The sequence below is a fragment of the Periplaneta americana genome, chromosome 1, assembly GCF_040183065.1.
Source record: "Periplaneta americana isolate PAMFEO1 chromosome 1, P.americana_PAMFEO1_priV1, whole genome shotgun sequence".
Lineage (NCBI taxonomy): Eukaryota > Metazoa > Arthropoda > Insecta > Blattodea > Blattidae > Periplaneta > Periplaneta americana.
In genome coordinates, this window is record NC_091117.1 from 219071473 (window position 1) to 219097675 (window position 26203).

Here is a 26203-nt window from a genome sequence, read left to right on the forward strand (position 1 = left end):
TGTAGAACTACATTTGTTTATAGATCTTTTGTTATATCATTAAGTTTTGTACTTGTGAACTATATCAATAAATCAATATGTCCATGTCAATAAATCAATATGTCCACTTGTATAGCAAGTACAAAGTTTCATAACAATCCGTTGGAATGCAGAGGAGTTATTAATTTTCCAGCTAGTGATTTGCGTTCTGATTCATTGTGCGTTTATTAAGCTTAGATAAAAATGTGTCCAATTTATTTTTAACCTGATGTGAATAATTTTGCAGGCCTAAAACACTCACAAGTGATTTAAAACGTCCCTATTCCATTATTCTTTTCTGCTGTTAAGCCAAATATAGTACAGTTACAGTATGCCCCACCACTGAAAAAAAATTAATTGCTGATAAATGCGCAAGAACGCGCAAACTTTAAAACAAGGATTCAACACTCTAAATGATACTGTATTAAATGGTAAAAGAATTGTTGTAACCGGACGTGACCGGATATACTACAACTCACATTATTTATATTTGGAGAACTTTAAAATCATATCTTTTTCAATTGTAATGTTTAAAGCCTTCTGTAAGAAGAATAAGGTTTGGTTTGGTTTATTATATATAATAGATCACAGACACATTACATACAACAATTTTACACAAAGATATATTATTATTTAAATACAATTTCTACGTTTTACCTATTAACATATTTGTTTTGTCTTGCACTAGCTTTCAGTTATTGTGCAAGACTCAACTCATTCTAGAATATTGGTACCATCAGTATTGGTTTACCTTCCTAAGATGTACTTCCCTCTTCACTCTGCAATGTGCAGCTAGCGTGTCTAAATCATCTCTAATTCTAGTTTCTTCCATACTTCTTTCCTTACAAAAGTATTTATACAGTTCATACAAGCTCTCTCTCGTAGGTAAGCCTTCATTCCTTAATTTTATTTCATAATATTCTTTTGACGTACCTTCAAAACTATTAAATTTAGAAATAAAGAAGATAGCCAAATAATTTCTAACTAAGTCAAATATGTTATTATCTGTGAGTCTAGACAAAGCGTACCTTCCAAACTTGAATTTATTAGTCAGCTCAGTAACTGTACTTCCCCTTAATGCTTCCTTCCTTCTATTTTTTAATTTTGCAATCTTCTCCGGTATTTTATTTTCCGTGTATTTGTTTATTATTAAGGGATGTTGACTTTCCTCGTATTTCTCCATACATCTACACTTGTTACTTTCTTCCATGCATAATTTTACATCTATAACAAGAAAAAGAAAGAACCATATATACACATACACATACACTACAATTGTTTCACTATTTATTTATATATTTCTTAATTACTTTCGTTCACATCTATTTCCTTTATTCTATCCATTCTAATTTTTTTAACCAAAAAAAGATATAAACGTAATTGCTTTTGCAATTTTATGTTATTAATGTTCATGAGCTTTTTTATAGCTATTTCTTTATTTATTTGAAGGAATTTTTGTAAGAAGAATAATACTTTACAAACTTGCAATTGAAGTTATATTAGTAAGTACGTACCTATCTGAATAGATTCCATATCTCACAACACAATAAATCACTAACAATTGGCTATTTTTCACCCACATAGTAAGCCTCTCTGTCTATGGCTGAACAGGAGCGAGATGTGTTAGGAAGAACTCATTGTTCATACCCTTGTAAATATAGCTTGCCGCTGATAAAACAGTAAAAGCTATTTCTCACAACTTTCTTCAAATGTTAACCAGTCGAAATTTGATTTTGACCACCTAGATTGGGAAAATTTCACACTGTACATCGGTCCGATAACATTCGGGATACGCTACATCCTCTGTCCTTAAAATTCCTCTGTCACTGTGTCTGAAAACCGTACGTTATCATATTATTGCTATATTGAATAACTAGCCGTACCCGTGCGCTCCGCTGCACCCGTTAGAAATAAATATAAAGTAATTACATAATTAAAATAGGACATTTGATCCAGGGAACATTCGTGTTTGATAGAAGGTTAAATCGTTTAATATGTTACTTAATTTAAATTGCATCCAAATAATTAAAATGCGATCATTTTGGTCCAGAGACACTCATTTGGTGCAATGACAATTCCTTTAACATGTTTCTTAATTTTTATTACATGCAACCCAAGTTTGATGAAGATTGATATCATTTAGATTTAATGTGTATATTTTATTTTACTTGTTATAGGTTTCCATTGAATTATGGTAATAACTTAATTTTAACCCTTGTTTTCTACGTATTCAGTAAATGGCGCTTGGCCCATGGTTCTGAACCCTTCAAATAACTTAAATTATATTATATAATATTACATATTATATTATATTATATTATATAATATTATATTATATTATATTATATTATATTATATTATATTATATTATATTATATTATATTATATTATATTATATCAGAAGTTACTGTGATAACATTATAGCAATATGTCCATCTAGAGAAACTACACTTTCTAATAGTGAAATAATAATTAATTATACAAATCGGTTAATTTAGCTTCCGATATTACTTCATACAAACACAGAAACATTCTCTGTAGGCTATCTTTCATAGCTTTGTTGCTGTCCAAGGCCCCTTATAGACGAAGTCATTTGTTTTTTAATTCATTACACGGCCTTAGATGGCAGTTATTTTAATTTTAAAACTCATTTATCTCATTAAATATCAGTGCTATCAAAATTTTTTAAGGAATAAAACTTATCGAAAATTATTTTTAAAGAAACGTGTGTTATGTAACATTTTTCATAAAAATCAATAATAAGCGAGATATTTCGATTTATTTAATTCAGGCCCCCTTACATCCCCCCCTTAAATAATGTATTTTGAATGCCATATAGCCTAAAATCTAAGTTACAACGAACTTAATTTATATTCCAATTTTCATCGAAATCCGTTCAGCCATTATCGCGTGAAAAGTTAACAAACATACAGACAGACAGACAGACATGCAAACAAAAATTTCAAAAAAGCGATTTTCGGTTTCAGGGTGGTTAATTATATATGGTAGGACCAATTATTTTTGGAAAATCGAAAATTACCAGAAAAATTTCGGCTACAGATTTATTAATAGTATAGATAACTCGAAATACAACTCTTATTCTGTTGAAAAAAATATCAATGGGATTTTCAATTACGTTACTGTTGAATGTCATTTGTAAATCCCATTGCATAAACTAAGGTAAGAGACTAGCAATCCAGCGAATTGCAGGGAAGTAATGCACGCGTAGACAGTTACCGGTATTGTCTGTGACAGGAGATAGTGTCAGCCTCATCAAGGGAAGGGATTTTCAGCTTTGCAATTTCTCTGGACATGTCCCGCAGGTACTTTACAATACGATAGACTAATTTAAACAAGAATGTTATTCACGATATTTCGTACATTTTATGCTCGACCATGTCGAAATGTAGTAATTATAGACCTTCTAGTCCACACCTGTGGAGTAACGGTCAGCGCGTCTGGCCGGGAAACCAGGTGGCCCGGGTTCGAATCCCGTTCGGGGCAAGTTACCTGGTTGAGGTTTTTTCCGGGATTTTCCCTCAACCCAATACGAGCAAATGTTGGGTAACTTTCGGTGCTGGACCTCGGACTCATATCACCTTCATTTCATTCAGACGCTAAATAACTTAGATGTTGATACAGCGTCGTAAAATAACCCAATAAAATAAATACACCTGGTAGCAGTCCTTTAATGCATGTCATTAAAGTATACCCATTCATTAAAGTTCTGGATTTCGATTATTCTCGGATATGCAATCGAAAGACAACTAGCAAAACGTCACGCAGGCTGGAAATCCAATACTGTCGCAGAAGGTTATGTTCTGTTACTATAATAATTAGCGTTAATTGTAAATAATATTCAAATAAATTCAAATTGTCATCTCATGTTTCAATGTCGAATTCAATTTCAAGGTATTATCAAGTTTAACGTTTATCTTACTCTCTAGGTTATATCAAGGTCGTCGATATTCGTTGCCAGGAAAAAATCAATACTTTCGCGTCTGCGCACATCTCACAATTTACGAGATTGCACAAGGTCAGTCCGCTCCCCAGTCACATAAGAATAACATGAATACAGTACTTATGAATAATTTCAAGTTAGAAATATGGTCGAGCATAAAAAGTCGTATGAAACTTGCCTATAATGGTAATTAAGACGCTCGTATGAAAATTATGAAACTCGCTTGCGCTCGTTTCATAAACGTCCTTGCGTCTTAATTACTATCATTATAGGCTCGTTGCATAATGTACTATTATAACACATAATAATAACTATTACTTATTTCTTTACATAATTGATTTATTTAATTATTGATGTTTATTTGCTGGACAACAACCATTGACAAATAATAATAATAATAATAATAATAATAATAATAATAATAATTATTATTATTTATTTATTTATTTTATTTATTTATTTAATGTGCTGTACAACAGCCAGGGGCCAATTACAGTTCAGCACAAATATAACAAAAAAACATAAAACAAAAATAATTATTACACATAAATATAATTACAATTACTTACAATAATGACGATGAATGGATAACTAAGAATACTATGACACAATGTTAATTGAGTATAATGCCTAAAATAATACATAAATGATAAATCGTTGCCTAGAGCAAACAAAGTCTATACATTGAAGGGATCGAATTCGCAGCCATGCATGTTGGCATTTTTAATACATCTGGAGACTGGTGAAAGAAATTTCGAATTTCTAATATAGAAAAGTTTGTGGGCTCTCATATCTTTTGTTGGAATACGTAAGGTAATATTGTTTAAGAAAGAGTCACAGGATATATCACCTTTGAGGACTTTACAAAAGAACAGATAATCTAGCTCATGGCGTCTAGCATATAGATTTTGACAATTAAAATATTCACATTTTCTCTCATAACTATACCCGGAATTAATGGGCAAAAATCTGAATGAACATAAGGATATAAATTTTCTTTGTATATTTTCTAATTTAGCCGAGTCCGTAGTTGTAATCGAGTTCCAAACTACAGATGCATATTCGAGTTTCGATCGCACCAATGTATAGTATAGCATTAAGAGAGAATCGTGCGTGGAAAAAGAATAAGTTAATAATAATAATAATAATAATAATAATAATAATAATAATAATAATAATAATAATAATAATAATAATAATCTACCAACCGTAATATAAATCAGGATTCAAGAAGTGCTGCCATCTCGGAACATCAATTAAAAATATAGTAGACTACTGCGTCATTATTGTTGTAATTTACATGTGTTGTAGATAATTAAGTTACTGCATTCTTTACAGAAATGACGTAGATGTAAGAAAGTATTAAAAGAATTCAAGATTGGGACGGAATGCCGAGTGTTACTTTTGACAATCATTATTGAATTCTGATAAGAAAGTAATTTTACAGACAAATATCTATCTCAGGAACTTCTCATAACAAATAAAATTCAGTTAAGTTTATTCTACAATATGAATAAAAATAAACATGATATTTCGGGATATATATTGCGTATGTTTTCACGTGTTAATTAACTTTGTTACCTTGTTGACTAGTTTCAGTCGGTGGGCTATCGTCAGAACTGCGTGGTCTTAGCGCCTTCTGATTGCGTTTCCTGTGGAGGTGTGTTTGTGCAGGTGTTTCATTGCAAACCCAGCATCTCAAACAAATAGGGCCTACGTTATTATAATCTTGCTAGTTTTTGCTTCCATTTCGACATAAAAATTGTTATGTGAAATATTGATTCAGCATATCACAAATTAAATCAATAGATTTCCCAAAACACTCAATGAAATGCTAACTTATTTGTTGAATAGGCAATTACTTCGCTGATGACTATTTTCCCAATTTGCCGGTTTCTGAGGGATAGAACAGTGATGTCAAAGCAAGCGCATTTTTCTGACCTTGACGTCGTGCGCGGGCATTAAGCGCTAGGTATGCTAGGAGGAATAAGCAGCCTGTTGGATTAAAAAAACAGTGGTGCACAAACTTCAAACGGAACGTAAAATTTTATGTCGTTATTTTTATATGGCTTCTTTCTGTTTATTATTTTCTATATTGTCTGTAAAACAAAAGTACTAACACCTATTTCTTAGCCTAATATTGCAGTTGTGTTTTAAACGTTAATAACATAATAAAGAATAAGGAAGGAATATTCACACAATAATTACAACTATACTGTACTAAGTGAATTAAACACATCATTCATAAAGAAAGTGTTATCCCAAAGAAAGACCTGAATATGACATGATAAGTTGAAATTGATATTGATGGTATCTTTAGCCTTATAAAAGTAATCAAAACAACATTATAGTACAAAGCAAAGTTGTCTAGGTATATGTTTTAACTGTAACTAATATTACATAATAAAACTCTTATCACATTACGCTTTTAGGTGATATTGGTGCGCAACTTTCTGTTATCGGAATATTAAATTTTCTCGAAATCTGCTGAAGCTATAGAGATGACGTTTTACCAACACACAGGCACATATATTTTGTTTGTGATGTAACGGTATTTGCTTTGTTAATTAATTTCCTTACTAACATTTTCCATGCGAATATTTTCAAACATTTTAATACACTATCTCCAGTAATACGTATTTACGATATATTAGATTTACGAAAACATTGTTTTAGTACCTGTAAGGCTACTAAACAAACATATCTGAAATTTTCACTTTTCTGTAAAAAAAAAAGTTGAGAAAATATTTCTTTTGAAAAAAAAAAAAACAAACTTGTGAAAAATGAGCATTAAAATTAAAACTTACATTATTATAATGCACTTATACTTTTCAGACAAATTTAAAAGTAAACATGGATACAGTTTTAATAAGTTCTCTTCCCTTTATCCACTGAATCAGTGCTGGCAATCCCTGTATATAGCTCGACCAAGCGGCGTATACTACCTCTTTCGTCTGTCTCTTTCCTTTCCGTTGTAAAGCGCTCAAACTCTCCTGGGCTCTAAAGCGCGCTTGCTCCTATGGACATCAGTTGACATCACTGGGATAGAACGAGGCTCATTACAGACAAATTGTGATTCAGCACTTTTTATGTACTTTTCTGAATGCTTTCTCTCCACAGAACGTTCACTTAGGTGACATCGACTACGTTTTTCTCGATTTTTAACTTATGCTGAAGGCGGAGGCGGAGGAGAAGGAGGAGGAACTTTGCTGCCCCGACTTCTGTTCATCTGTACCAAAGATGTACAGGAGTATCTGGGGTGAAGTTAAGACAAGACAAAGGACAAGGTAGCGAAGGAACTAATATGTTAAAAGTAGGAATGGAACAGGATGAAAGCGTAAAGAAGGGGGGAGAAGAGGGGAATAGGAGTGCCCGTCAAGAACTCAAGAGGGCTTGCTCGAAAGGGTGTGCGAATTGAGTGGGTAGAGGAACTGAAAGACGGGAAAGATTCTCGACTATCGAAGCTCGGCAAACAGTTGCCCCGTTTCGACGACCACCAAGAAACACCTCCAGCTGTCGAAGCTCTGCGAATATTGTCTCGCGATTCGACGATTGGGGGGAGGGAAGGGTTACTCTCTGCTAACGAAGTGCATTAACAAATGGCCCGCGATCGGCGTTCACAGGGAAGGAAGTCGAGAATATGAAAACCATGTTTTCTAAGTGGAATCGAGCACAGTGAATTAAAGACAAGGTGAAAATCGAAAGGATGTAACCGGGATGAATAATACGAAAATAGGATGTCGAGAGAGGTTCGGACGGAAAAGCGCAGCAGGACCCAGAGATTCGATTGTTGCCAAATCCAGCGATGTTCTCCCTGCACTGTCAACTACGTCTATGCTAGCGCCTACTTCGATAAGGAACTGAAGAACTGCTAAGTTACCATCAATTGCAGCCAAATGTAGGGGTTTCTTACCTTCATTGTCAATTATGTTTATGCTAGCGCCTACTGCGATAAGAAAATGAATAACCGCTAAGTTACCAACAATTGCAGCCAAATGTAGGGGTGTCTTACCTTCATTCTCAATTATGTTTATGGTAGAGCCTGCTTTGATGAGAAGCTGAATAACTTCCAAACGACCAAATATTACCCACCAATGTAGGGTGTTTTACCTTCACTGTCAACTAAGTCTGTGGTAGCGCCTACTTTGATAAGAAACTTAATAGCTTCTAAGTGACAACCGATTGTCGCCAAATGTAGCGGTGTTCTCCCTCCACTGTCAACTACGTCTACAATAGCGCCTACTTTGACCAATTGGATAGGTGTCAAATGTGCATTGTCCACAATTTATGCCAGAGTCTACTTTGCTAAGAAGCTCAGTAACATTTAATTGACCTCTAACTACCGCCAAATGTAGAGGTGCTCTTTCTACCTTCACTGTCAACTAAGTATTTGGTAGCGCCTACTTTGGTAAGAAACTTAATAACATCTAAGTGACCACCGATTGTCGCCAAATCTAGCGGTGTTCTCCCTCCACTGTCAACTACGTCTACACTAGCGCCTACTTTGACCAATTTTAGAGATGTCAAATGTGCATTGTCCACAATTTATGCCAGAGTCTACTTTGCTAAGAAGCTCAGTAACATTTAATTGACCTTTAACTACCGCCAAATGTAGAGGTGTTCTTTCTACCTTCACTGTCAACTAAGTCTTTGGTAGCGCCTACTCTGGTAAGAAACTTAATAACATCTAAGTGACAACAGAAACCGATTGTCGCCAAATGTAGCGGTGTTCTCCTTCCACTGTCAACTAAGTCTACACTAGCGCCTACTTTGACCAATTGGAGAGGTGTCAAATGTGCATTGTCCACAATTTATGCCAGAGTCTACTTTGCTAAGAAGCTCAGTAACATTTAATTGACCTCTAACTACCGCCAAATGTAGAGGTGCTCTTTCTACCTTCACTGTCAACCAAGTCTTTGGTAGCGCCTACTCTGGTAAGAAACTTAATAACATCTAAGTGACAACCGATTGTCGCCAAATCTAGCGGTGTTCTTCCTGCACTGTCAACTACGTCTATGCTAGCGCCTACTTCGATAAGAAAATGAATAACTGCCAAGTTACCAATAATTGCAGCCAAATGTAGGGGTGTCTTACCTTCATTGTCAATTATGTTTGTTCTAGCGCCTGCTTTGATGAGAAGCTCAATAACTTCAAAACGACCAAACAAAACCGACCAATGTAACGGTGTGTGACCTCTACAGTCTATTAGATCTATGCTAGCGCCTACATTGATAAGAAACTGAATAACTTCTACGTGACCACCGATTGTCGCCAAATGTAGCGGTGTTCTCCCTTCATTGTTAACTACGTCTATACTAGCGCCTACTTTGATAAGAAACTCAATAACTTCTAAATTACCAGGAATTGTTGCCAAATGTAACGGTGTGTTACCTTCATTGTCAACTAAATTTATGCTAGCGCCTATTTTGATGAGAAATTTGATAACTTCTAATTTACCTACAGTTGCAGCCATGTGTAGCGGCGTTCCACCTACTTTATTAACTACGTCTACGCTAGCGCCTGCTTTAATAAGAATCTCTGTACTTTCAATGTTACTAAACGAAGCCGCGCAGTGGAGAGGTGTGTAACCGAGTTTGTTAGAAACATCTACTCTAGCGCCTGCCTTGATAAGCATCTTCGTAATTTCCGTATGATTTAGCGCAATCGCGTAATGGAGAGGTGTGTTATCTGCTTCGTTAAAAACATCCACTCTTGCGCCTGCTTTGATAAGACACTTTGTAATTTCTATGTCACCTCCTATAGCAGCAAAATGGAGAGGTGTACTAGCGTCCCTGTTAAAAACATCTGGTCTAGCGCCTCCTTTGATAAGAAACTTTGTAGTTTGTATGTAACCATTCAAAACCGCGAAATGGAGAGGTGTGTTATCTTCTATGTCAAAAACATTTAGTCTAGCGCCAGCTTTGATAAGAAGCTGAACTACTTTCTCGTAACCCCACTTTGCAGCTAAATGAAGCGGTGTACTGCCACTAACGTCTACAGAGTCTACACTCGCACCTGCCTTAATTAGCCGCTCAATAAGTGGAAAATATTTCCCACTCAACCCTATGTGTAAAAGTGAATTTCCTTCATTACTCTTTGAGGAAGGGTTGGCTCCCCATTCTAGAAATATATCCAACATTAAAATTGATCCTGAATATATTGCAGACACAATAGGAGTTTCAGTCATACCGACCGTCTGTAAAGGATTTAAACCAAGGGACGCAAAATATTTCACCAAAGATACAGAGCCTGATCGAGCAGCTAAAAACATGAGGGTGTACCCTTTAGCGTCAACGGACAGTGGGTCCATACCTACTTGTATAAAATATTGAACAAGAGGAAGGGATCCTGATCGTGCAGCATAGAAAATAGGCGTATGCCCATTGCTGTCCCTGCAATTTCTTTCCACGCCCCAGGATAAGAAAGCTTGAACGAGCGGCAGGGAACCTGATAGTGCCGCGAACAGTACAGGTGGTGTAATAAAATCATTTCCGTAAACTTTGCTGGTAAGGTTTATGTCGCGAGCAAAATAGATTTCTACGAGAGAAATAGATCCTGACCAAGCTGCGCAATGAAGCGGTGTTACTGCTTGTCTGTATCCAAATTCACTTCCGAATGCATACAGCTCAAAAACAGCGGAAAGATTTGCACCAATGCTTAGTAGTAATTGTGTCACTTGGATGTGACCCAGACGAGATGCCTCACAAAGTATATTATTCGCAGAAGGGGGGTTGTCGTCGACTTGTGTTCCCAACATCAACAGCCTAGACACTTCCAATTGGTCTCCAATCCTTGCCGCTTCCAAAAGAATATCCTTTCTGCTCTGAGAATCAAACGTCAATAGTTCCTGTGAACAAACACATTGCACCACAATTACATCAATTAAGAGTCAAATTCCATTTTGATCAGTCTGAATTGATTCACGATATCATGTCTGCCAGTCATGATGGGTTCTTTGTCATATATGAAAGCATACAATTGTTTTCATCACGAGAAAACGAGTAAAGTATGGAGGAAATAAAAAGAGACAATACTCATTCTATATGGTTACTTTTCCAAATTCTGAAAAACACGCCAGCTTTGAACGGAAATTCAGGTCACTAGTGAAGGATAGAATCTTTTCGAAAAAAATGATGACAGTCCAAGTTATGACGTCAAAATTAATGTTCGACTATAACCGGAAATCACACGTAATTGTGATCGAAGATATAGATTCTGTTGATTATTGGGGATCATCAGTGCGGTTTTCGGCGTAATAGATCGACTATTGATCAGATTTTTTCTATTCGACAGATAATGGAGAAAAAATGGGAGTATAAGGGTACAGTACATCAGTTATTCATAGATTTCAAAAAGGCATATGACTCGGTTAAGAGGGAAGTATTATATGATATTCTTATTGAATTTGGTACTCCCAAGAAACTAGTTCGATTAATTAAAATGTGTCTCAGTGAAACATACAGCAGAGTCCGTATAGGTCAGTTTGTATCTGATGTTTTTCCAATTCACTGCGGGCTAAAGCAGGGAGATGCACTATCACCTTTACTTTTTAACTTCGCGCTAGAATATGCCATTAGGAAAGTTCAGGATAACAAGCAGGGTTTGGAATTGAACGGGTTACATCAGCTTCTTGTCTATGCGGATGACGTGAATATGTTAGGAGAAAATACACAAACGATTAGGGAAAACACGGAAATTTTACTTGAAGCAAGTAGAGCGATCGGTTTGGAAGTAAATCCCGAAAAGACAAAGTATATGATTATGTCTCGTGACCAGAATGTTGTACGAAATGGAAATATAAAAATTGGAGAATTATCCTTCGAAGAGGTGGAAAAATTCAAATATCTTGGAGCAACAGTAACAAATATAAATGACACTCGGGAGGAAATTAAACGCAGAATAAATATGGGAAATGCGTGTTATTATTCGGCTGAGAAGCTCTTATCATCCAGTCTGCTGTCCAAAAATCTGAAAGTTAGAATTTATAAAACAGTTATATTACCGGTTCTTCTGTATGGTTGTGAAACTTGGACTCTCACTCTGAGAGAGGAACATAGGTTCAGGGTGTTTGAGAATAAGGTGCTTAGGAAAATATTTGGGGCTAAGCGGGATGAAGTTACAGGAGAATGGAGAAAGTTACACAACACACAACTGCACGCATTGTATTCTTCACCTGACATAATTAGGAACATTAAATCCAGACGTTTGAGATGGGCAGGGCATGTAGCACGTATGGGAGAATCCAGAAATGCATATAGAGTGTTAGTTGGGAGACCGGAGGGAAAAGACCTTTAGGGAGGCCGAGACGTAGATGGGAGGATAATATTAAAATGGATTTGATGGAGGTGGAGTATGATGATAGAGACTGGATTAATCTTGCACAGGATAGGGACCGCTGGCGGGCTTATGTGAGGGCGGCAATGAACCTTCGGGTTCCTTAAAAGCCATTTGTAAGTAAGTAAGTAAGTAAGTAAGTATTGTTTTTGTTTACTTAACAACGATTCATTACTGCGAGATTTTGACTACTGTGGTAAAGACCTGTCCTCAATGAAATGTGACGCTTTCTTTAATATGGTTCATGGCTGTTATTTTGCAGATTTACATAATGCATTCGTTACTAGAGGTACGTCGACAGAAAGCCTCAAGTAAGTAACATAGTATTCGTGTGCACTCATAGTTGAGTTCTGGCGTCTTATCAGCTCATTTGAGTTGTGTGGATACAAAGGAATATTGTGGCGGTGTCGTGTATAGTTCCTGGTGTAGCTCAATTTATATAACATTTTATTTTGATGTACCGAAGTACATATGATATTTCCATGCAGATATTCTGCGCCATCACATGATGAAAGAGTGACGGAACGGAGAAAAATTATCTCCGGCGCCGGGATTTGAACCCGGGTTTTCAGCTCTACGTGCTGATGCTTTATCCACTAAGCCACGCCGGATACAATCCCGACGCCGGTTAGAATCGTCTCAGATTAAGCTCCATCTCTTGGGTTCCCTCTGGTGGCCGCCCTCTGCACTACGTCATAGATGTCTATGAACGCAGGACCGAAGTCCATACATGTGTTGAGGTGCACTCATATGAGTGACTGATTGGATAGAGAGAATTTTTCTCCGTTCCATCACTCTTTCATCAAGTGATGACGCAGAATATCTGCATGGAAATATCATATGTACTTCGGTACATAAAAATGGGATATGCGTAATAAATCACTTTGTGATTTAAGACGGCGCCCATACCGTCGGATCCCGGCCAATCAGTCACTCATATGAGTGCACCTCAACACATGTATGGACTTCGGTCCTGCGTTCATAGACATCTATGACGTAGTGCAGAGGGCGACCACCAGAGGGAACCCAAGAGATGGAGCTTAATCTGAGACGATTCTAAACGGCGTCGGGATTGTATCCGGCGTGGCTTAGTGGATAAAGCATCAGCACGTAGAGCTGAAAACCCGGGTTCGAATCCCGGCGCCGGAGAGAATTTTTCTCCGTTCCATCACTCTTTCATCATTATATAACATAGTTTGTTAGTAAATCATTTTTTTCATTTCCTGAAAAATTAAAAATGATGGAAATGTCGGAGGTTTGCATCTATACGACTCAAGTGTAAAATAAAGGATATACACCCTGGATAATCGTTCAATAATTTTTCATTGACATAATTACGAAACACATCAAGATGACGAGAAAATTAATAACAGTTTCGTCAGTATTTGTATCGCGAGCATAGGAGCAAGATGCCAATTATTTTATTTCAGTTTATATCACAAATCAGATCCCTGACTGACACTCACCTCACATTGGTTAAAAGTCTTGATGATTTTCTGATTTGAAGATATGATTGTGACATTGCACCCTTCATAATTCCATGTTACGTCATAATAATTTGCAGTTTCACAACTAAGTGCAGGTTCCTCTACATTGACGCAGCACGTGGAGGTGGTTTCCAGGGAAATGTGCAATTCAGGCACGACTGCAAACACAGAGTGAGGTTTCTGATCATTGTCACGTCGTTGAATACGTTATGACGTGAGGACAGAGATCTCACCACAGTCTAGTATATACAGTCACGAAGCTTAATACTTACTAAATATGCAAACGTAAACAGTTGAAATATGCATCCATAGATAGTTGCTCACCATCAGGATCGCTACTATCGCCTCATCACAAACTCTTTCCCTAGCAGAACTTAAAATGTATTGTTCTTTTGATATCGTGTTCTTTTGAAAAAATTAACACCTTCCTTCCACTATTTAAATATGAAAAACATAAGGTTTATATATTAGTTTCATAAAATATATATTATATTCTATAAACTCACCTTCCTGGATCTTTCGGAAGGATAACTCTAACCTATTTTTCTTACAACTTATAGTACTACAGACGTCTCCTTGTCCCATATTATTATTCAAATTATTGTATTTTAGCCATTTACAATTATTACAACCGATAACGAACTTTTCACAAAAATGCGAAATACGGCACAGCCAATGCTTTTTCGATCTAGACCAGGCCGTAATATTTGTTCGGGTTAGTGTCATGTAGCTCAGCGAAATATTATAACTTTATTGCTTATCGTTGCTAAGCTTCATTTAGTGTAATGTGTTATAAGTTCCGTTTACTTCTTGTTGCAGAAATAATTACAAAACTGTGTTATTTTAATGTGAAGAGAATTTTACATGTTAACATAATCTGTTCGTGTCAACATTTCAAGTTTAGAATGGAAGCTATTTTGAGGTTCAATAAAAAAGAATTTATATTGTGATTTCAATTTAGCACATCTACCTTCCTTAATTTTAGACAAAACGTTTACCATACCATTCCTATGAAATTAGTGTACGTACAATTGTGTTACTTCATCTCTTAAGTAGTAGATAAATACAATAATTCGGTACTCAATTTTAGTATTAAAATACAGACAAATTGAATGTCCGGGGTAACATACATGACATTATGCTTAATTATAATGTATGATTGGGAATTTAGGAATATAAGTTAAACATAGTACGGTAAACATAACCTATAATTTTCATATGAATGGCAAGGCATTGGAGATCACTAAATTTAGACAGAAAGGGGCAACTCGTACAGTAAACATAACCTATAATTTCAACATATCTAAATATCCGTGCGGTGCAATTGAAAATTATTGAATCGTGCAGAAATGAATGTACAAGAATTTCGCAATATTTAATCGAAATATAGGCAGGTATTACACATACGAACAACGTAATTTTCACACCATAAATAATGTTATATCTTAACCGCAAGTGAATTATGTCTGAAGTGTCTCATAATCATTGTTTTAAATTTAATTAATGGAATTACACTACATTTTAGAGAAACATATGTTACTGTTTATGCATTCCAAATAATTTATATGGTTGAAACGCTGCCTGGCACAGTCTATTGTTCCTAGTACTCGCAGCGCTCCAAGCGGCTAGCAACTACCGCGAGATTTGCAAAAAATCACCCCAAGCTTCGTGACTGTATATAGTAGACTGTGATCTCACCTTGTACGATCACAGTCCAATTCAGGCGCTCGTTACTCCAGAGATCGAACCCCTTCAAGGAGTACTGGCCTGACTGGAAGCGGTCCACTCTCCAGATGTGGAGTTCCATTGTGAACTCGTCCCTGGTAATGGCGAGTCTTTGATCGAAGGCGCCAATTTTCCTGTTCCCTGGACCAAAGAACCACAGGTTGTCCTCGTCCGTCTCCACGTATGACTTCAATGTCACGCTGTCCCCTTCCCTCACCCGCACGACATGCGGTGTCAAAGGTTCCAGCAGCAAACAATCACCTGCACAAGGGGGGAAGGTACATCACCACTCTTCGGAATATGTAACCGTATTTTGTTACACTGGGACATCACTTTATTTTTAACTACATTTTTAACATTAACCTGGCTATACTCGGAAACATTGTTACCCACTTCCATTACAGGAGTTTGGTCTTACTAGTGCAATATGTAAACAAATAATTTTGCTAGCTACAGGAGGAGAGAAAAGTAGTGTATCCATTTATGTTACAGGGAAATACAGTATTACGATTTTCAGTTTGATCATTACTTTTACGGTATTTTATAAAAAAACAGTAGAGTAGTAACATTTTTTTTTTTTTTTCACAAACTCAAGTCTTCAGGCGGTTATATTCATTATAAAATGTCTACTTTATTCAGCATATTACCAACCTAATTTACTCCTGAGAATTTTGTGAGCACTTCCGTAAGAAACCCTAATTTGTACAGCTAACTTCTTGACCGACTTACTAGGACTTCGCTGCATCCTTTCTCTAGCATCTTCTACAGCATCTTCTGTCACCTTTGTTGGCCATCTTCCACTTCTCTTCCTTTCTGTACACCCTGTTGCTCTAAATTTACCTACCACATTAATTACATTTCTACGAAAATATTCCGTAATGATATAATCAGGAAATCGTGAAAAAAATTGTTATTCACATTCGGTTATATTGTAATTCCAGTTTCCATCATCGTCCTTCATACCTACAAACAGTAAAACAAAACTCTTGTTTAAATTGATTAATGTTTTAAGTACCGTACCATATTATAGGGTACTGTACTTTCAGTAACTCTAATCTTCACTTGTGTAGCATAACTGAATTTATCCGTGTGGACTGAGCACACCATACCTGTGTGAAAATAAACTTCAATAATATAAGCTCTTTCTTCTATAGAAAATCCAACATATTTCTGAAACACACTGTACTCTGTACTATTTACTTCACTCCTAGCAACAGCGGCCGTAAGTTTGTGTGGCTGATGTTAGCAAGGATATTAGTGAAAGGAGTGGGAGTCAAGTACATTCAGAAACGCAGGTACAATAAAAATGCAAGTAAAAATAAAGTGATGTCCCGGTACTACACCTCAAACAAGTGTGTCTTAACAACTTATTTATAGAGCCCATATTGCATAGCTACGGGGGTTGGGATGAAAATTAATGGCAACCGCACTATTATTTTGAAAACCCCTTGTATTGTCAGAGGAAATACAGCTTACATTCCTTAAATCAAATCGCCACCTGTGTTACCATCTTCTGCCACATTTATGGCGGACGTCTTACGCCATTATGGAACCAACACATTAATTATCTTTGTAATAAATTACGTAAAATAGTATATTATTTTGTTTTAGTGAGGAATTACTTGTCAATAAGTCTATTACGTACAATACATTTAACTTTATTTCAATCGGTAATTATGTATGGAATTATAGGATGGGGTAGCTCATTTAAATCCAATTTTAATCCACTTTATTTATTACAGAAGACAATAATTAAAATATGTCTTCGTAAACCTATTGATTTTCCATCTCAAAATTTGTTTCCAGACTTTAATTTACTTAACGTAAGACAAATTTATTATATTGTATTAATAAAATTCATACATAGAAATCGAAATGATTTTGAATTGTATTCTCATTGTTATGAAACAAAAGGTATGAATTCTTTAAGATTGCTTGAACCAAAATGCAACACTGTTACAGTATTTAATCATAGTAGTAATTTAGGCCCAAGAATATTTAACAAATTTATATTTAAATATCCTAATCTTGTCAATTATAATAGTTCTAATATTAAATTTAAAAAGTTATGTATGGATTTTATAAAAATTGAAAAACTGTAAATTTAAATTTATACATTATAATTACAAATTGTATTGTATAATTATTAATTATAATTGTACTGTATAATTATTAATTTCAATTCAGGAATCCGCCCCTGAGCACGAGTTCTACTCTTTCAGGGGCGAGCTAAAATTTCTCTGTATATTTTATATTTTATGTTACAGTTATTAGCAAAATAATAAATAAATAAATAAATAAATAAATTAGCACGTCCATCTCCGTTGATTTCCCCAGGCGATAGCCTTATTCATAAATAATGGAGTCTCTTGTACGTAATGCTTCGCACGTGCTCATAGCAGGTCAGTATGGAGGATGTTCAAGTACTTCCCATCGCTAGGGCACAGAAGAACTATCACGACACGACGTTAGCAGTGTGGCTAATCGAATTGACATGAATTCTGATAAGAAGTCGTTTCCTGAAGATACTGTAGCTCTTTCCTTAGCTGGACGAAAGTTTTGTTCCACCAGATGACAGTAGTAGGCAGCATCTAATATCCGACTTGGTGGTATTGCATGGACCAGTAGTTCTCTATAGATGACATACTCCGAATTTTGTTTGGATGTGTCTTTATATTTCGTATTGTTCTAATGTGTTTAGTTTCTGGCTTTTCGGTTGGATGTTTAGAATTTCCATGTCTGCGTTGATGTCTCTGTAGGTGTGGTTAGCATTTGTGATGTGTTCTACATATGTGGAAGTGTTTTGTAATTTTGTTATGCCTGTGATGTGTTCTTTGTAACGTGTCTGAAACGATCTGCCTGTCTGTCCTATGTAGAAGTTGTTGCAGGTGTTACATTTGAGTTTGTATACGCCTGTGTGGTTGTATTAAATCCAGACGTTTGAGATGGGCAGGGCATGTAGCACGTATGGGCGAATCCAGAAATGCATATAGAGTGTTAGTTGGGAGGCCGGAGAGAAAAAGACCTTTAGGGAGGCCAAGAAGTAGATGGGAAGATAATATTAAAATGGATTTGAGGGAGGTGGGATATGATAATAGAGAATGGATTAATCTTGCTCAGGATAGGGAACAATGGCTGGCTTATGTGAGGGCGACAATGAACCTCCGGGTTCCTTAAAAGCCAGTAAGTAAGTAAGTAAGTAAGTAAGTAAGTAAGTAAGTAAGTAAGTAAGTAAGTAAGTAAGTAAGTAAGTATTATTTTTTCTTTATGCGATGTTGTAATTTAATTTCTTGAATGAAGTTGCAATCCAAACGAAATTCTCAACACACAACTCAATTTCAGAACACACACACTATTTGACTCCACATTACACTACACAAACACACCCCACAGGAAACAAAAAAAGGGCGCCAAGACCAGCAACAACCAGTTGTTCTGTCTGCGATGTTGTAATTTAATTTCTTGAATGAGGTTGCAATCTTGTGTGTTTTTTGTTTACACATCCAAGCGAAATTCTCAACACACAACTCAATTTCAGAACACACACTCTTTGATTCCACATTACACTACACAAACACACCCCCACAGGAAACGAAACAAAGGGCGCCAAGACCAGCAACAACCAGTTGTTCTGTATGCGATGTTGTAATTTAATTTCTTGAATGAGATTGCAATCTTGTGTGTGTATTATTTTTGTTTACATATCCAAACGAAATGTTGTAATTTAATTTCTTGAATAAGGTTTCAATCTTGTGTGTGTGTGTGTTTTTTTTTGTTTACACATCCATACGAAATTCTCAACACACAAATCAATTTCAGAACACACTTTCTTTGACTCCACATTACACTACACAATCACACCCACACAGGAAACAAAACAAAGGGCGCCAAGACCAGCAACAACCAGTTCTGAAGAAGGCCAATAACAGGCCCAAACATGTTAACCAGGTACAGTAAAATTTAACACGAGAAAGACATAAATATAATACATATTCCGAAGTGATTCAGTATTAAAAATTATGTATTCAAGATGTATAAAATACGATTAATTCATTTAAAAATGGATATAGGCTAATCTCGTTTCAATTGATTCAATAATATGAATAAATACATTTAGTCATGAGTCGTGCAGTGAAAATAGACGATATAAATTGAATCACACTTTCATAAATAGGGGAGCACTCACCTGCAATGAAGCATCCCACAAATATAAGAACGAAGTGTGTCACAGCCATTGTCGTGTAAGTGGGATTAGAAATCAGAGAGTCTTGATCAATGTCCCTGGGTACCGCAACTGTGAGAAGAGATTTTTCCAACTGATACGATCGCTTATCTATGGGGACACGAAGACCACTTTTATACGATGCGTCACTTTTCTATGACAACAGAATAGTTAATTTTTGTGAATCCTGCACTTCCCTTTACTGCAGGTAAAGAAAATCGAATAGAATTCAAGGTAGGCCTATGACTTTAAGTGAGGGTTTAACATATAAGAGATTGATAGTTTCCCTTAAATGTACAATGACAAAATAGTGTTTATTATGTGTATTTTTATTTGCTATCTCAGAGGAAGTGTCGGGCGCACCTTTATCCAGACGTCACTTTCACTTCCGGGATGCGGTGAGATATGCGTAACAAATGCTTCACCGAACGATACACTTCATAAGATTTCAAAGTCACCGATATATAATCAATAAAAACGACATGTCTAATGTAGTACAGATAGGTCATAGTTTGGTTCAGAAACATGTGTGCGGCTTAAAAGAAACCCATATTTTTATCCCTATAAATTCTTCTTATGTAATAATCGTATGTTGCAACCAGGATCCTAAAAATACTTAAGTCAGAATGCGTGTGTTATGCTGAAACCTGATTCGCACAGCCAAAATACCCAGTGGTCAAGGTCCCCAGACGTCCGGATTAGGATGTGGGGGTTCTCTATAGAAGACTACTACATGTTTACTACGTCATACTACTTTTGACCAATAAAATGGTACGAAAAATATATACGAATTGAGAAAATAGTATTTATCAATAAGCATATTGTTTGAGTATGAAGTAAACTTATGTGTACATTAGCTGTAAAAATCAGTGTCTAGTTTCAAGAGTTTTCGAGAAATGTAAGACGTAATTTAAAATTTTCAGATAGGTAATTCTTTATCAACAGTAATCTCACTAGAGGTTTTGATTTATCTAGAGAAAATCAAAACTCGAGTGGGATTCAATTGACTATTATACGATTAGAAGAAAGTATATACAGATTTGAAAGAACAAAGTACTCCAATATAATAAAATATTAATTGGCTTACGAAAATACAACTGTCTTCAAATGTATTATTGTACTATCTCAACATCACGCTAGATGGCAGCAGTGTTTTATGGTTATGTTTTCTTGTTATCAGTTGTGCCAACTATGGAATTTTCATTGAACTCTGTGGACGGTCACTAGTCAAGAAGGCTTTGTTGATTCAGTTTCATTTTTATTAAAACATTTGCATTCCACTTTAATCATCCGGATCCCAGTAATCAACGTCACTTGACAGATGATTTTCAATAAATCTTAGTATTGAACAATCTCTGATACGTGACTATCCATAATATCATATCGCAGAAGCTATAACAAACATAACCTAATAATATAAACAAGTGTTAGAAAAGTTTTAATTAGGGATGACGAAATAAACAAGAAACGTTTTAATTAAAGATGATAAAATAAAAAAAATAAACATGAATAATTTAAAAAGAAACAATTATTCAAAGTACAATTTTTAAATTTGAATGTTTTAGTGGTTGGTGGTTCAGTTGATGTAATATTGGACGTGTGCGTAAAAGAATTGAACTCGTCGATTACATGGTGTATCCCTCAATTTATTCAGGATTTCCGAATGGTGCTCTTCATATAAGGCTAGTGTTCTTTATTAATTCTTGTTCTTGAATGCCAATGCGAGTCATATTTGAAAGTGCTGTGCATCGACTGGAGTGGTTTGTAATTTTCTGTTTTTTGACGTCCAGACCAGTGCAGTTTGAAATGTTGGCTAACAAAGAAACAAATGCTAGGGTAGTGATAAAAATAAACAAATGCTAGGGACGCGATAAAATTAAACAAATGCTAGAGACGCGATAAAATTGTGTGATAAGCAGCCATGATTGGTTGAAAGACGTCCTTTCGTACCGTTTTATTGGTCAAAAGTAGTGTGATGTAGTAAAAGTGTAATAGTCACCTTAAACAATGCAAACTCATGTTCGAGCTTGCTGAAGGAAAAGCGATTTGGTCTGCTTTGCTTTATTGGTCTGAGACAACAGAATACTATGAGCAGGCTTCGAGACTTCGGACCCGATAGAGCAGTTCAGTGGGAAATCCGCATAACGGCGTACTGAGTATAGTGGTAAAGCGTACAGTGGGTGGGGGTACTGTAGAATGGATGCCAACAAATACGCAAAGGAAAACGCTCGGATTTGAAGGTTGTGACGAATAATTTGGTTTTCATATAAACCGTGTCTGAAACTATTACACGGTTAGAAAAGTCAGAGCAAGAGATGTCGGAAGCCCTCAAATTAATTTAGAAAATGACACAGAGAATTAATGAGACATCAAGTACACCGGTTCCTGAACGTGCAAAATAGAAGTGGAAATCAATTTTATGTAAAAATAACGGATATGGAACATTGTGTAATATAAACAGCAAATTAGTGGATATATAGTGTCACCCGAGAATAAAGGACTGTCTCTTAGAGACTGCAATGATGTTAGGTTTTTTTCGTTTTGCTCCTATCACGTCATGCGATGTAGAGCGCAGCTTTCTACAGTACAAACTTTGGCAGAAAACCGGAAAAGATTTACGTTTGAGACACTGAGGCAGTGGCGGCTCCTGCATATTTTTTAGGAGGAGGAAAGAATTTAACAGTACAAAATGACACTTTCTTGAAATAAACATGCTATAAATTAGACTACATGCATACATGTAAGACCAGGTAGTTTTGAGGTTGGCGTTCCCTTTTACATAACAATAATCTGTTCTTGTAAACTGAGTTTCTTAAATTCTCCAAAATATAATGTTTTCACTTCCATTCATTGTCGAATAATTGCACAAATTAACAATTACAAGGAAATTCACAACCTCGCAGCATTTTCGCACACACTACAGCATCACACGTGTTGGAAGAGACCAGCTACTAGCACGCAACATTGTCGTTTTCATTTATTGCTTGTAATTTATTAAGTGTATGCTGCTGTAATACCTATAATTGTGATGTAGGCCTATATAAAGGAATGTATTAAACATTTAAATGCATATTTATGCTGTAATAATATTATTAAATGATGTTTTTTGTACATTTGCATGTTGATGACAATAATGTTCTGAAATATACAAATATCCTTTTGAAGTTTCTGTCCTTCAAATTAAAAATATCTAAGTTTTACTCATAAGCGTTTAGTTAACTCCCTTAATAACAGTAATCTTTCAGTTGTTACCCTTAACAACGCGCTAATCCCTTATTCATCTGTCGTAAACAATCTAAGTTGGAATTTTCAAGTTAAAGAAACGATAAAAAAAATCTGTTTCTCCATTCACTCTTTAAGTCGCTTGAGAAACTTCTTGCCCCAGCAACTAAAACTTACCCTAGTACAAACCCTAGTAATGCCGCACTTCGATTATTGTGACGTTTTGTTAAGTGACCTAAGTTCTAAACTGTCAGTCAAGTTACAGCGAGCTCAGAATATGTGCGTCAGATACGCGTGCAACATCCGACGATTGATCACATATCACCGTCCTTCGCAAGTCTCTCGTCGCTCCGACTTAAAGAACGCAGAACTTTACACTCTTTGTCTTTACTCTATCGAATTCTGCACACCTCAACACCAAATTACCTTTCGTCTCGTTTCTCTTATCTATACTCTAACCACGACGTAAATACCAGATCACTTATCTGTGGCACGCTAAATATACCTCTTCATAGAACATCTTGTTATTCCTCATCTTTTACAATATCCACCTCGCGTCAATGGAATTCCTTGTCACAAAGTATTAGGGGCTGCAAGACAAGAAACACCTTTAAGAACAGCTTAAAAGATAACCTTATTAGCATTTCACTCCAATCATACTGATTTAAACTATCACTGACTACACTGTTACTTTTTTCTTTTGACATCATCCTTATTGTGCTGTATTTTCAAAATTGTCTCATAATAATCTCTTTCTATTATCTAATATTATTTGAAATATATTAACATTCTCTGTATTTTAGTTTAATTCTGCTACACAGTTTATTTCAGTGTTTAATTAATAGTTCATAGTATTTTGTTGTTTAATCGTAAATAACTCTTGTATACATGTAACTCTCATCTAAATCAAATTGTTGAATTCTTTGTAAGTTCATGCATATGTATATATACTTTTTGCTGGTTGAGTGGAAGAGAAGGCCTTACGGCCTTAACTATGCCAGCTAAAATAAATTATTATTATTATTATTATTATTATTATTATTATTATTATTATTATTATTATTATTACACGCGTATTGAAACGGAATAACAATGGCGGCCGACTCGGTGATTGCGGTACTCTGCTACGGACTCTGGCATGCTGCACGACCAGTCGGTTTCTGTCTGCAAAACTATTTCCCGCCCATGCTCAGAATTAGAGGAGGATCTCCTCCCTAACAGTTCATTTACTTGCTTTAAAACTCTGCTTCTTTCTCTGGCCGCTAGTGCGCTGTTGTGTGTGTGTGATAACTGCAGTGAAGGAGGAAAGGATTGACTTTTCTCCTCACATTCTTCTTACAGTTTTAGCGCAGCACAAGAGCGCGCGTCGTTTAAAACTCGATCAACCGAGGTTTTCTGATAGCTGTGAACTTAAAAATTATCGAATCTTCCTCGAATTTCAAGGCACATATCTTATTTGGTATTTACTTTGAAAAGAAAAAAAATGTGAGGAGGACGTTCCTCCCTTCCCTCCCCCGAGGAACCGCCACTGCACTGAGGATGTATCTTGTAGTACATTGCAATTCGGTACTGTAACTGCACTTCCTAAAGTCGACCAATAGGATAAATGAAAAAATTAAAATTGCTACATGTTTATTTCCACCATTAACACTGTGTATAATTAAACACAAATGCTTATAAAAGACAGGACAATAAATTAATACTTTTCACATTCTTTTGACATTGTCATTGTGAAATGTATATTTACTTTCAGAATGTACATAAGTTATTTGTGTTTCCCCATACTACAGTACTCTACTCTAAATAGCAACGTTGTTACCTCAACACATCTCTATCTACCTGCAGCGAGTCAACAACTTATAGTTCATGCACAGTAAACTTATTATATCGGGTTCCAAAGTCTCGAAGCCTGACTATGAGAATCTGAAACACACATGCATTTCCCTATTTCGACTATGCGGACATTTTACTGACTGACCTCTCCAGCGACAACAAAATGAAACTTCAACGTGCTCATAATTTGTGTGTACGTTTTGTAAGCAATGTTCGTAAATATGATCATATTACCCCATCCCTGGAAGCAATAGGTTGGCTTAAACTAGATAAGAAAATAAATTTACATTCACTTCTCTTTCTCTTCGAAATCTTGAACTCTTCTATTCCTTCGTACCTGTCGTCTCGCTTCACTTACCTTTCTTCCCACCATAATCTGAACACACGCTCTCGTCATGAAACAATACTAACAATAATATCCCATCGCACCTCCTCATACTCATCTTCTTTCACAATAGCCCTGCCAAGACTCTGGAATTCGCTACCTGCTAGCATCAGGCACTGTCGAAATAAAATTGAATTCAAACGAAAACTTACAAGGCTCTTGGTCAGTAATTGATTACTTGTAAATAGTTTCTTTAATCTATCACAAAATATTTCAATATTCAGTAATTTCATCACTATACAATTTTGTTATTCTAGATTTAATTTGTAATTCAGTAAATATAAAATATTCTTTGTTTCTCTATGATAAATTATCTAGCTTTAATTATTCAGGTAATCTGTTCGTACTTTGATTTTATTGTAATTGTAAATTTAATACTAACTGTAATATTATTTGTAATTGTAATTGTAAATTTAATACTAATTGTAATTTTATTGTTGATATTGTAGTTGGAATCTCCTGGTAGAGGGGCAGAGAAGGCCTGACGGCCTTATCTCTACCAGGTTAAATAAATAAATAAATACTACTACTAAAAAATACTACTACAAAGAAAAATATGTCTTCACTTCCCTATCGAAAATTAACTAGAACTGGTTGGATTTACAGTCACAAATATTAATCGCACAAAGGCTATGAACACATGATCTTCAACTATGAATGTGAAGATATAAGCAGAAAATTTGTCCAACGAGGTATGGAATCACATTCTCTCTCTCTTGTGGTAAGTTATTCTCGCAGTCAATTTTGAATCCTGCCAACTTGAAAACCGCTATATTCGTCCTGAAAAGGAGTTTCTAATTAAGCTATAATCCCCGAACCAGAGTCCGTTACCTGCCTCTATTATAGGAGCTTACATGAGTAGACACAGCCCTTGGGATATGGACAGTGCTGATTTGATAGGCATGTAATCTGGAATACGTGCGTCGAGCTCTGTTTGCTGCCGTACATCTCCGGTTTGTATGTGATGTTGTCCAAAGGGATAAAAATAAATACTCCACCACAACGGTCATAGATCT

General features: G+C 35.7%; 1 protein-coding gene across 1 annotated transcript; it reads right to left on the minus strand.

The window, feature by feature from the left end:
• Positions 1 to 4663: 4663 nt before the first annotated feature.
• Positions 4664 to 20029, minus strand: LOC138708151 (ankyrin-1-like). The gene is made up of 4 exons (XM_069838408.1): positions 19712 to 20029; positions 15499 to 15786; positions 13780 to 13958; positions 4664 to 10826 (listed from the first exon to the last, which is right to left on the minus strand). The coding sequence occupies exons 1-4, from the start codon at positions 19758 to 19760 to the stop codon at positions 8841 to 8843; spliced, it is 2502 nt and encodes an 833-aa protein (XP_069694509.1). The 5' UTR covers positions 19761 to 20029; the 3' UTR covers positions 4664 to 8840.
• Between the last annotated feature and the right edge of the window lie 6174 nt (positions 20030 to 26203).

Coding starts and splice junctions, on each gene's coding strand:
- LOC138708151 (XM_069838408.1), bottom strand. CDS start 19,760: ATGGCTGTGACACACTTCGTTCTTATATTTGTGGGATGCTTCATTGCA. Junction 15,787..19,711: donor TGTGGGATGCTTCATTGCAG/GTGAGTGCTCCC, acceptor CCCCTTGTGCAG/GTGATTGTTTGCTGCTGGAA. Junction 10,827..13,779: donor AGACTTTTAACCAATGTGAG/GTGAGTGTCAGT, acceptor GTTTGTTCACAG/GAACTATTGACGTTTGATTC.